The sequence below is a fragment of the Telopea speciosissima genome, chromosome 10 (genome assembly GCF_018873765.1).
Source record: "Telopea speciosissima isolate NSW1024214 ecotype Mountain lineage chromosome 10, Tspe_v1, whole genome shotgun sequence".
NCBI classification, from domain to species: Eukaryota; Viridiplantae; Streptophyta; class Magnoliopsida; order Proteales; family Proteaceae; genus Telopea; species Telopea speciosissima.
Genome location: NC_057925.1, coordinates 52,387,952 through 52,401,016, shown reverse-complemented (window position 1 = coordinate 52,401,016; position 13,065 = coordinate 52,387,952). Strand labels below are relative to the sequence as shown.

Genomic DNA, 13,065 nt, shown 5'->3' with positions numbered 1-13,065 from the left:
GTTGGTGGGTCCATGAGAAAAGTTTTTTGCTACTACCTAAGTTGTATGAACTTTATTACTACCTAAGCTCACAGCCAACGAAATGGAATAATTCATTTACCTTTTTTTTCCACAAATACGTTCATACTTCTCTTCCCTCTCTATGCCGACATGGGAAAGGAAACCTGTTTTTCTAGTGAAGGACTGAAGGTGAAGCCGAGAGAGAGAGAGAGAGAGAGAGAGAGAGAGAGAAAAAGCTGCCAAATCTGGCGTATTAAAGGGATAAGGTAAAGAAATTAAAGGTGATATTGCCGGACATGGCCGCCTTTGCTAAGTTGTTCACACAGAGATTTCTCTAGTCTCTACTTTCAACTACGTGGCATGTTACAACAGGCAGAAGTGTACTATAAATGAACCCACTCTTCTCTTCCAGATTTGTATTGCAGTGAAGAAGAAGAACCAGCAACAACTACTACTTCAATCAAAAATGTCTCTGCTCTCACAGTTTGTGTTGTTGGTCCTTGTAGTGGCAGCTTTCGCCACCATTCCTTCTCTGGCTGATCATGGTCCAGCTCATCCTGGTGGTGATGGTGATGATCACAAACCTGCTCCTCATTCTGAGAAACCACCACAAGAACATGATCATCATGAACCACCAAAGAAGAATCCTCCTACTGAAGAACCTCCCCACCATGGTCCTCACCCTAAGGATGCCCTTGATTCCCACCACAAGCAGCAACACCCAATTCCAGGAAAGAAGTCACCACCAGAGCACAAGGGTCCTCCTCACTACCAACCTGGCCAGAAACTTCTTGAAGAAGCCCATGAATTATCTGGAATGCCAAGGAAGATGATGCCATCTCACAGTCCATCTAAGAAGAAGCACCCTGGGCCTGGGCCTTCACACAAGCCTGTACCCCATGCCCATCATGAGTAGAGCTATCACTATAAAGGGAGAGAGTGAGTATGTAAAAATAAAAATAGTAGTGATAGTATATCTCTTGGAGCAATGAGAAATCCTACTATAGTGGGAACTACTCTTTGCTCTAGTATGTTTTAGGTATTAATAGGTTTTATGCCTTTTATGCTTCAGAGTTGAGATCAAAAGGAAGAGCTAGCTATGCACACTTCCTTATATTGTAATCCATGGCATATCAGTTATATCAAGCACTACCTATATTTCCATGTCTATTGAATAGATTGATGGAATCTTAGGAGCTTTCAATTTTTTTTCTTTAATAAAATTGAGAATCTCTAATATTCATGGTGGGAGTTAGGAGTGTGGGCCTTGGGCAACGGTAAGGTTGCTCCATTACAACCTAAAGATCGTGGATTCAAGTCAAGAAACAAACTCTTCGTGAAACGGGGGGTAAGACTGCGTATATTATGACCCTCTCGAGACCCTAGCAAGAGCCTCCGGTGGCAACCAACTGCTTCGGTAGTTGTGCCAATGGTGTTTGTTTTATGGGTACAAATAGAATGGGTAGTTTTGATGGGCTGGATTAAGTGTAAACTCATTTTAGACATGGACTGGATTAAAGCATTGGCTTCTTCAAATTTGGACTTAAGTTGGTCATGGGCCATGATGGGCCGGTAAAGGCCTGCGCACAGGTTCTAACTTAACAGTTTGCCGTTCCAATAAGGGGTGCTTGAAAGTAAAGACAAACAAAAGGCAAATGGGATATCAGACAACACTACTTCCACTTTCTTAGAAGTTTGAAGACTCAACTCCTCCATTTAGTAGAAGTCTCTATCTCTTGAAGACTTCATCTTCTTGAAAAACTTCAACACTTGAAGAATCTTCACCTCACATTCAAATGGATGATCAAAACTAAATCATTGAACCAACCCATCAATCGATCTAAATAAAAATCAACCAAAAAACCCAACAGTTTTTTAAATAAGAAAATAGGAAAAAGATGCCTTTGATAAGGGCTGTATTGTTTTTTAATTAATGGGATTTCATTGTCAAAGATCTTGCCAATCACATCAATAAAGTTGAACCATATTGAAAAAGAGATGAAAAAACAAATATTTGAGTGGGGATCAGTTCGGTTGAGCCAAAAATACAAGAAAAGAATTACAGATTGAAGAGCCAAACCTGTACAGAGGAGTGGTAAACTTCTTGCTTCTCAAGCCTCTATATCGTTGGATTTAATTTGGCAATAGAAGTGACGGATTTTGCCATTTCTGTGATGCAGTTGAAGCAAATAAATGTCAGCTGTGGGTTTTAGGGTTTGGGGTTGAAAAAAAAAATGGGGAAATCATTAAAAACCTCTGGAATATCATTGAAATGGTTACACAGAGAGAGAGAGAGAGAGAAAGAGGAGTGAGAGAGTGGCTCGAACCTGAGAGTGGGAGGAACGGGGGATGGAGATCTAACTTCCGCTGGGTCCTCCAGCAAGGCGAGCAGTGAGAAAGAGGATTGAACCTGGAGATCTACAGCTACTCCGGCAATAAATTTGAAACAACAGACAAAGCATGCTAGCCAATTAGGGGAGGACCTCTAGCTAATCAAAACAAACAAAACAACCATGTGTATGTACACAGTGAAATGCACCTCGGACCTCCCATCCCAGAGACCAGGACCCTGAGGTCAGGTCCCTTGTAAGTGGTCTCGGGAGAAAGGGAAAATTGGTTTCTTATCTATCATCTTTTCTTCTTTAGAGTTGCCACCATAAGGGTTTAAGACCTATATATGAATGTTATCATCTTTCATGAGAGAGATTTGAATCTAATGGATAAGGTAAAAGTCCTCCCAGTTCTTTGGGTAAGTTCTAGGTTCATGTAGACACTAAATTTTGTCACCCTAATTAAAGAACCCTTTCGAATATTATTGTTTGGTGAATCTTGATCTTGGTTTAATTTAGGAAGTAATGTTCACTTTTCCTGGGCAACAACGCGCTCATGGGGTTCCAAGGGGACGAGCCCCCTTAAACAAAATGTTTGTAAACGCAACCAGAAGATTCCAATAAAATTACCAAAATTCATGGAAATTTTAGAATTCTTCAACGAAAACCAATTATTCTCTAGTGAATCTTGAAATTCACTGGCGAAAAAAGTAATGTTTCAGTGATGAGTTTCTTAATTTGCCAAGGAAAATCCCTCCTCTTCAGCTATAAATAGCCGTTCAAAAATCAGAAGAAAAAAAATAGAAGAAGAAAACTGAATTTTTTTGAGAAAATTATAAAATTATGGGACAATTTCTTATATCTACTAGATAAAAACGAAAAGTACAAAATAAATAGGTTTCAAATTTGTTTTACAACCCCTACTTACCCATTTTGAAAAGATTCACTCAATCCCCAAAGTTGGTTAGTACTAATACCATGCAAGAATAAAATAGAAGTAAACTTTCAAAATTGCCCCAAAAATCTGTTTTAAACCACAATGGGAAAATAGGAGGAAAGTGGCGCAATTTTCTTTACCTTTTTTATCCCTATATTAGGAAAATTTATGAAATACCCCTTGAAAATGAGCAGATACTCAGATCACCCCTTGCATTAGAGCCCTATACTCAAATTAGACCCTATCGTTAGTTAACTGATGAAGTCAGCTAGTTAAATTTTTTGAAAACCCTAAACTACCCTTGAGAAGAGTGTAATTTCTATTTTACCCTTAGATCTAAAAACCTAACATGTACTCTTTTTTTTTTTTTCTTAATCAAAATAAAGAATCAAAGAGGGAATATTCCCTCTCCTTCTTCCCCAAATGTAGAGTTACTATTTTACCCTTGAACCTAAAACCCCCAATATCCATCTTCTTCCTCACATGATCTGCAACTTAATCTCTGCAACTTATAGGGTTTCAAAATTGCAGGTAGAAACCTGCAAATAGTGGTTAACCGGAGTGGCCACCTGCTCTACAACTCCCGACGAAGGGATAAACTCATACGGTGACCAGTATGCCGGTGAAGGATACCAGAAAAAAATCCTTGCGGTTTACAGGGGTTTCAAAAGCCCTTGCGGTTTACCGGAGTGGCCACCTGCTTTCCATCTCCATCTCTCTCTCTCTCTCTCTCTCTCTCTCTCTCTCTCTCTCTCTCTCTCTCTCTCGGAGACGACAGCGGCGGTGGCGGTGGTTCAAGTCTTCTGGCATTTCTTTGGAACTATTTCTGTCCTTTGAGATCCGCCGCATTCAACCTTGCTCTCTCTCTCTCTTTGTTCAAAATATTCTACTGGAAGGAGCAGAAACGGAGAAGCTTTGTGTGGTTCTTTCGAGCTTCTGCTTGAAATATTTCTTACATTGTTTGCAAATGAAAAATGTTAGAAACTGATGGATTATGGTGAATGTTTAATATTTGAGACTTGGCTTCATATTTTGGGTGCTTGAGTGGGAGAATCATTAGTGGAAGTGTTCTAATCTACATGAAATTTTTAATTGTGTTGGACAGTCCCATTCTTTCCATCATGGTTGCCGCAGCTGCCAGCTCAGCATTCTTCTCCATTACCCAGGCATCATCGGGGAAGACATCAATGGTGCTTGGAGGAGCATCAGACAATTTGGATAGTCGAGGAATTAAGTCGAAATTTGCTTCTTCTTCGGGTGGTTTGCAGGTTAAGACAAATGCCCAAGCTCCTCATAAGATCAATGGTACCCCTGTTAGTCTGGCGACACCTATAGAAGTTCTGAGGAAGGAAGATGAGACATCGTCGCCTCCTCCAAGGACTTTTATTAATCAATTGCCTGAAGATGCAGGTTGGTCGGAGATGGAGAAGGAGAAGATATGGCTCCGGTGCCGGTGCTGGAGAAGGTGAAACGCTTTAGTCCTTCATCCCACTTGATTTTGGGGTTAAAATTGTCTTTTCAATGTACAAAGGTAAAATAGTCCTTTTACACCAATAACTAACAACAGACTAACACCGTTAGTGTGGAGGGGGTGATTTGAGTATTTTCAAATATGAGGGGGTGATTTGAGTATCGGCCCATTTTTAGGGGGTGTTTCGTAAATTTCTTTTATTATTATTATTATTTTTATTGTTTCTCTCACTCGTTTTTATTTATTTTATTTTTTTTGTGATGGAGTTTCCTTCTACCCACGGTGAATGAGATCTCACCGCAGGGTCGGAGAGGGTGGGACTAGGTATCGGGATGGTATTTTAGAACACACTAAAACCCTAGGATGGTGGGTGAACCATCCTCTCTTTTTTTGTTTTGGTTTTTAATACGATTCTATTTTTGGGAGGGGGTAATAGGAGTTGACTTTTACTCCTATAATTAAGGTGCACTTTCATCCAATTTCACGATTTTTAAACAATTAAATGAGGTTGGGGCAATTTTGGAAGTTTGCTTTTATTTTATTCTTGCGTGGCATGAGTACTAACCAACTTTGTAGATTAAGTAAATCTTTTTAATACAGAAAGTAGTGGATGTAAAACCCCTCCCTCCCTCCTCTCCCTCTTTCACTTTCTCCTTGTCTTCCTCTCACTCCCTTCTCTCTCACCTGCCTCCTCACACATCTCTCCTCTCCGCATCTCTCTCTCATTGAGAGGTGTTAGGAGATTAGTCTCACATCGGTTACTAACAAGCTTACAATCCTATACACCTGGGAGTCCCTCTACCTGACATTCGAACTTTTAGGATGAAAACTTTACATGGTATCAAAGCAAATTTTCACCGTATCCAAGTGTCCGCAATATAGACTGTCACATATGCGGAGTGTTGGGAGATTAATCATACATCAGCTACTAACAAACGTATAACCCCCTTTATACACCTAGGAGTCTACGCATCGGTCTGAACTTTGGAATGGATACTTTACAAGAGGGCCCGAATCTCCTTTCACTACGTAGGGGCAAAAAATCCAAGAAGAGGACCCATTCAGTTTTGGATTCTTTCATTGTGGCATAATTTTTAGTGTCTCTTCTGGCTATTTCGTTCACTTATCTGTTTTTTCTTCCGGTGTTCATGGTCTTATGTTTTCCTTGTTTGGGTCTATTAATATCTCACATAATGGGTGTAATAAACTCCAAAACGTACTAAATTTGATTATTAAATTTCATTTTATTTTACGAATGAGAAAACAAATTTTACATCTGAAAAATATATCTATACCAAATATCCATGGTAAGAGTTTTAGATAGGTTTACATAATCATGATTATAAAATTTGGGGGAATAGGACTTTGTCCAGGAGGAGTGGAGCTCCCGATCTTTATCCCCTCTAGTTTCCCAGTGCCTCTAACAAGGGGGACACAATGACCACCCTACCCCTGCTCGAACACTCTGCCCGTATGGGGTCAAACCCCCCCCCCTTATTTGAGGCATTGGGGACCTGGAGGAGATAATTTTCCATGTAGCTCCTACAACCAAACACGTGATGGGGTGAAATGACTCACCTACCCCATGAAATATAGAAATCTCACCCCTATTGAGGCTTTCTTATGTGCTCACATTGGCCTCATGCTGGTGCAGGGCCAAAAAAAAGCAAAAAAACTTTCTATTTTTTTTCTTTTTCAAAATTGATGTCCCTTCGCTTCACTTCTATTTACTTGCAACCAAATGTAACTCCAGGGTAAAAGTTATCAGGCCAAGATTCTTTCCAAGGCTGCACTTTATTTAAACTTGTAGGTTTTGTTTGGTTGCAAGGGGAATTAAAGGGAAGGGAAGTGAAATTTTCATATTTAAAAAAGAAACTTTTATAATCATTACCCCATGTGATTGTATAAGCTAGCAACTCCAAATCATTCTATATTTGATTATTAAATTCATATTTATTTTGCATTCAATTCTGTTTGGTTTAAATTCATTTCCCTTTGATTTAAAATGTAAAATATATCATTACTAAATATGATAAATAAATAAAAATTTAAGTAATTTATACAATTACATGAGATAATGATTACAAAAATTTCTTTTTTAGATTTAAAAAATTTATCTTGCAACCAAGTGGAGCCATAGGAAAAGATAAAAGTTCTAGCTCTGATTGATAGATCAAGTTTATAGCAAACTCGAGAGTTTGATATCTGAATTGAAACTTGTACGAGTTTCACACTGGTTGTGCCCAGAAAAATCTTTAAATTAACACATCTAAGAAAAATGCATGAAGCTTGACTATTTTCATGTGAAATGTCTCTGAGAATAATTTTAAGATACTTAGATACGCTTCCCAAGCTAATCCCTCCACCGCCACATTCACCACCTTCTTATTATATTAATTCTTAAATCGTGAGCCACAGTGGTGAAGCATAAAACAGTGAACTGATTGGAAGAGCAGCCGAACCTATCACTTCACCATACCCTTTTACCCTCTAAAATGTTACCTCTACATCTAACTTAATGTCTACATCGGATCAACTTACGCACTACTTTGAGAATTTAGAGAGGTGGAGGTGGAGAAAATTAAGCTTAATTGATGCCTAGTGCCCAGTGACACCCTCCATCTGTTTGTAATTAAGCCGAAAAGAAACCGTAAACTTTGACATTTCGCCAAAGTGGCACATGCGAGCATATCACGGATGAGTAAAATGTTGGTGGGTCCATGAGAAATTTTTTTGCTACTATCTAAGTTGTATGAAATTTCCTACTACCTGAACTCACAGCCAACGAAATGGAATAATTTACTTACCTTTTTCTTCCACAAATACGTTCTTACTTCTCTTCCCTCTCTATGCCGACATGGGAAAGCAAACCTTTTTTCTAGTGAAGGTGAAGCCGAGAGAGAGAGAGAAAAAGCTGCCAAATCTAGTATTAAAGGGATAAGGTAAAGAAATTAAAGGTGATATCATATCGCCGGACATGGCCGCCTTTGCTAAGTTGTTCACACAGAGATTTCTCTAGTATCAGTGTTTCTCTACTTTCTAGTACGTGGAATGCTACAACAGGCAGAAGTGTACTATAAATGAACCCACTCTTCTCTTCCAGATTTGTATTGCAGTGAAGAAGAAGAACCAGCAACAACTACTACTTCAATCAAAAATGTCTCTGCTCTCACACTTTGTGTTGTTGGTCCTTGTAGTGGCAGCTTTCGCCACCATTCCTTCTCTGGCTGATCATGGTCCAGCTCATCCTGGTGGTGATGGTGATGATCACAAACCTGCTCCTCATTCTGAGAAACCACCACAAGAACATGATCATCATGAACCACCAAAGAAGAATCCTCCTACTGAAGAACCTCCCCACCATGGTCCTCACCCTAAGGATGCCCTTGATTCCCACCACGAGCAGCAACACCCAATTCCAGGAAAGAAGTCACCACCAGAGCACAAGGGTCCTCCTCACCACCAACCTGGCCAGAAACTGCTTGAAGAAGCCCATGAATTATCTGGAATGCCAAGGAAGATGAAGCCATCTCACAGTCCATCTAAGAAGAAGCACCCTGGCCCTGGGCCTTCACACAAGCCTGTACCCCATGCCCATCATGAGTAGAGCTATCACTATTAAGGGAGGGAGGGAGGGAGTGAGTATGTAAAAATAAAAATAGTAAAGTGATAGTATACATCTTGGAGCAATGAGAAATCCTACTATAGTGGGAACTACTCTTTGCTCTAGTATGTTTTAGGTATTAATAGGTTTTATGCCTTTTATGCTTCAGAGTTGAGATCAAAAGGAAGAGCTAGCTATGCACACTTCCTTATATTGTAATCCATGGCATATCAGTTATATCAAGCACTACCTATATTTCCATGTCTATTGAATAGATTGATGGAATCTCAGGAGCTTTCAATTTTTTTTCTTTAATAAAATTGAGAATCTCTAATATTCATGGTGGGAGTTAGGAGTGCGGGCCTTGGGCAACGGTAAGGTTGCTCCATTACAACCTAGAGATCGTGGATTCAAGTCAAGAAACAAACGTACTCTTCGTGAAACAGGGGTAAGACTGCGTATATTATGATCCTCTCCAGACCCTAGCAAGAGCCTCTGGTGGCAACCAACTACTTCAGTAGTTGTGCCAATGGTGTTTGTTTTATGGGTACAAATAGAATGGGTAGTTTTGATGGGTTGGATTAAGTTTGGACACATTTTAGACATGGACTGGATTAGAGCATTGGCTTCTTCAAATTTGGACTTAAGTTGGTCATGGGCCTCATGGCCCATGATTTATGATAATGGCCGGTAAAGGCCCGCGCACAGGTTCTAACTTAACAGTTTGACGTTCCAATAAGGGGTGCTTGAAAGTAAAGACAAACAAAAGGCCAATGGGATATCACACAATTTTACCCCTACTTTTCTTTAATATTGGGGGTGGGGCGGGGGTGATCAGATACTAATACCCAATCCAGGATCTGTCAAGTATCGGTATTGGCCTCAGCCGATACTGATACGATCCAGCTTATCCAATACTGATACCTCATTCCATGGATTGGTCGAAATCATGATCAGTCACCGGATTGGCTGATTCACCGATCTGATTTCTGATTCTTGTTGAAACCATGGTTGTAACTGGACCGTCCAGTCACTCCTTTATCTGTGAACAGATAATGAATGACTGAGATTGAGAAGAGCCCTGAAGCGCATTAATCAAGTAGACCAAATCCATCTAACATTCAAACTTATGACCTATAACTATAAGCTTGTATCTGTTCTTTTAAGTATGAAACAAAATAGAGATTAATTAGCCTCACCGCCACTTCACGTCTATAGTCCCTTTCAAGAATTCCCCACTGCTTAATTAACCCCAATTAAAGGCCGCCCAAGGGGTAATTAATCAATATCCAATCCATTTATTGGACCTCAGAACGTGTGAGCAACTTCTCGTCTCTAGCTTTGCACTTGCTCCCATAATCTATTGGGTTTTTTTTTTTTTTTGGGGGGGGGGGGTTGGGTTATGGGTTTTGTTTGGGTGAAGATAGTCCAACTTTTGCACTAATTTGGAAACTAACAGAGTTTTCTATCCAAAATGTGATGGATCACCCACTCTCCAATCCTTTTCAATTGGACTCACTCACTCTTTGTTAATAAGGTTGTTGCCTTAAGTGCTACTTGACTCATTGTTGAGAAGAAGCTTTTGTGACATGATGTGAGTGTTGTGGCTTCTTGCTTCTGACTCTTTGTTTGTTACCTTTACTTCCACCTCTAATTAAATTGTACTAAGACTTTCTTGATTTCTATGTTTCTCATTTGTCTCTTCTGCATGCATAGTTTTTTGGATTTCACTTCTCATTACGGGAATTAATATTTTATACTTTTTTGTACTAATATGTGGGAAAAAGTAGTGGACAATACCGATTTAAAAAAAAAAATTTAAAAATTGAATGAATTGAGCTTCTCTCCACGGAGCCCAGCATGCTTAGGGTGCATCAAGCAGTTGGGTTGTGCTGCACACATCTCTAGATGTGCTCTAAGAAGTGTGAGATATGGCCCAACCCTTGGATGTCCTCTGGGCACACCCTGGAGTGCTGGTCTCCTTGGAGAGGAGCCGGATCCACACCCCCTTCACCTATTATTGTTCATTAGGAGTTGATATTTCATAATGCCCCTCAACTCTCCTCTTGTCAAATTCCAAAGGGATTTTCCTCATTCGTCTAAAACTGCACTCGGCAGTGTAGGGAACTTTCTCCCAATGATTGGAATGCACATGGTTCCATGGTGTAGTGGTTAGCACTCTGGACTTTGAATCCAGCGACCTGGGTTCGAATCCCGGTGGGACCTTTATTTTAGGTCCAATACCTTACAATTAAGAGGTCAGGAGTTCAAACCTCCTTGGGCCTTACCTATCCAAAAAAAAAAATCTCTCACTCTTTCTTTATTTATTCCTTTCAAATCAGATTTGATACTATTAAACTTATTGCTTTTTTATTTTTGTATCCTAGACAAGGGCCCACAAGCCACCAGGTAAGCGCCCAAGGGATCAGCCCCATGTAGTGGGGGAGCACTTGGGGGTGTGGGCGGAAAATTATCCTCTCAGGTACTCTGCCTGGTACAGTTCTCTAGTGCCTCTAATAAAAGGAGGGTGGACCCCACCCGGGCAGGGGTAAGCTGATCATTTCTGCCCCCTATGAAAGGAACCGGACAAACTGTACCATGCAGGGAACTGGAGAGGATAAATATCTGGGTGTAGGCAGAGTTGGGGAAATGGTGCAGTGTTGCCACACACTACTTGTGCAATGGGGGTTCTCAAAACCAAGACCACAAGCCCAAGGCCTGCCAATGACAAGGCAAGCACAAACAACCAGAGGCAGAGCAACTCTGGTCTCTGCATACCATTAGATTGAAAAGTAAGTGGTCGTTTGTTTGAAGGGCAGGATGGGTGGGAATGTTGTGGGACTAGGTCCGTCAAATAAATAACCCCTAAAGAAAACTCAATTTTTAGTTATTAGGGTTTTTAACAATTATCACCCCAAAAACTTTCATATCTATTATTACCCCTCCCCCAAAAATTTTCAAACAACTGCTATCCTCCCCTATTGCATACTAATAACTAAGTGACCCCCACCGTTATAGACCCGTAACGAAGGGGCTTAGTAGTGATACTGTGCCGTTGTCACAAAATTTGTAGGACGAAAATGCCCTTCGTCCAAAGTGAAATTTTTTATAATTACCATCCCAAAAACTTTCATATCTACTATTACCCCCCCCAAAAAAAACTTTCAAACAACTGCTACCCTCTCCTATTGCATACTAATGACTAAGTGACCCCCACCGTTACAGACCCGTAACGAAGGGGGTTAGTAGTGATACCGTGCCGTTGTCACGGAATTTGTAGGATAAAAATGCCCTTCGTCCAAAGTAAAATAAAATAATCTTCAAAGGGTTATACCTTCACTTCCTCTTCACTTCACCTATTGCAGCAAACCGGAGGAAAAAGAACTTCGTCGGCGGCCGAAACATCGCCTGTTGAAGAAGTTCAACAATGCGATCCAAACAAGCAGCAATGGATTTCTCGCCAGCTAAGGAATTCCAATCCCTGGATGTGGAGAATAATTCATCAATGGTGTTGAGGAAGGCTGAGGCATCGGCGGAAACAGACCAAATGGGCTGATCAGCCAAGACATACTGAGAGATCTGACGATCAAGAGATTTCAGAGTCTGCTCCAAGGCAGCATAACTTCGAGGATCGTCGCTGTTGATCTTCTCAGACAAATTCTGTCTGGAGAAGCGGCCGTCGGAGGAGGAGTAGAATTGAAGAATGTCATCAGCCATGGTCTCGGTCCGGCCAAGAGTCTTAGCAATGTGGAGAGCCACAGCGATGAGTTTGTCTTCACCATTTTCAGTCATTAACGTCTGAACCTATACGATTCAATCCAAACTCTCTCTCACCTAAGGCAATAACCACATCATTGAGATTGAGAATGAAAGAGGGATAAGGTTTTCTATACAGATTTGGCTTCAAAAATGGTAATCAAAAGAAGAAAAGGTATCTATGGCGAAGTGTTGGATATGGATAGGGAGACAAGAAGATGAAGAAGATGAGATAATAAAGGGTTCTGGTTCTCCTTCAAGGAACGCAGTTTCTGTGAAAGAGAGTAGCTATAGTAGTAAATCATCCTAAATCCTATGGAGGGCAGGTCGTTGAGACAAAGAAAACAAAAAAATAACCCTTTGAAGATTGTTTTATTTCACTTTGGACAAGGGCATTTTCGTCCTACAAATTCCGTGACAACGGCACAGTATCACTACTAACCCCCTCCGTTACGGGTTTGTAACAGTGGGGGTCACTTAGTTATTAGTATGCAACAGGGGAGGGTAGCAGTTGTTTGAAAGTTTTTTTTGGGGGGGGGGGTAATAGTAGATATGAAAGTTTTTGGGGTGGTAACCCTAGTTAATTAATGCATAATTAGTCATCACCTAACATTTTCACATACATCACAATTTTTATTTTTTATTTTTGTAATTTTTAATACTTACAATTTAAAACAATCATATTTTTCCCATAAATAAGCATTTTTTTTAAAAAAAATGGGGCTTCAACAACATGATGAAAAAACTCAAAAAACTCAAGATTTAGTCAACATGCATTTTTACTCCAACATCATTTACATGCATTTCCTCATTTTTTAAAAAAAATTATTTAAGCCTTATAAAAGCCAAAATTTTCATTAAAATGAGTTTGGCCAAAGATTTCGTACACGGCCATGCAAGCATGCACGGTCGTGTCCCCTCTCACAAAAAGTAGAAAAAGCCATAAACCCCTCACACATATTTAATG

The 13,065-nt window shown here is 40.1% G+C and overlaps 1 protein-coding gene and 1 non-coding gene across 2 annotated transcripts; both read left to right on the top strand.

The window, feature by feature from the left end:
• The first annotated feature begins 424 nt into the window (after window positions 1–424).
• Window positions 425–8,349, top strand: LOC122642081 (early nodulin-75-like). Its single transcript, XM_043835496.1, has 2 exons — window positions 425–666; window positions 8,051–8,349. The coding sequence occupies exons 1-2, from the start codon at window positions 467–469 to the stop codon at window positions 8,343–8,345; spliced, it is 495 nt and encodes a 164-aa protein (XP_043691431.1). The 5' UTR covers window positions 425–466; the 3' UTR covers window positions 8,346–8,349.
• A 2,147-nt stretch (window positions 8,350–10,496) lies between these two features.
• TRNAQ-UUG lies at window positions 10,497–10,568 on the top strand. The gene has a single exon. It is a non-coding gene; the product is annotated as a tRNA-Gln (tRNA).
• The last annotated feature ends 2,497 nt before the right edge of the window (window positions 10,569–13,065 follow it).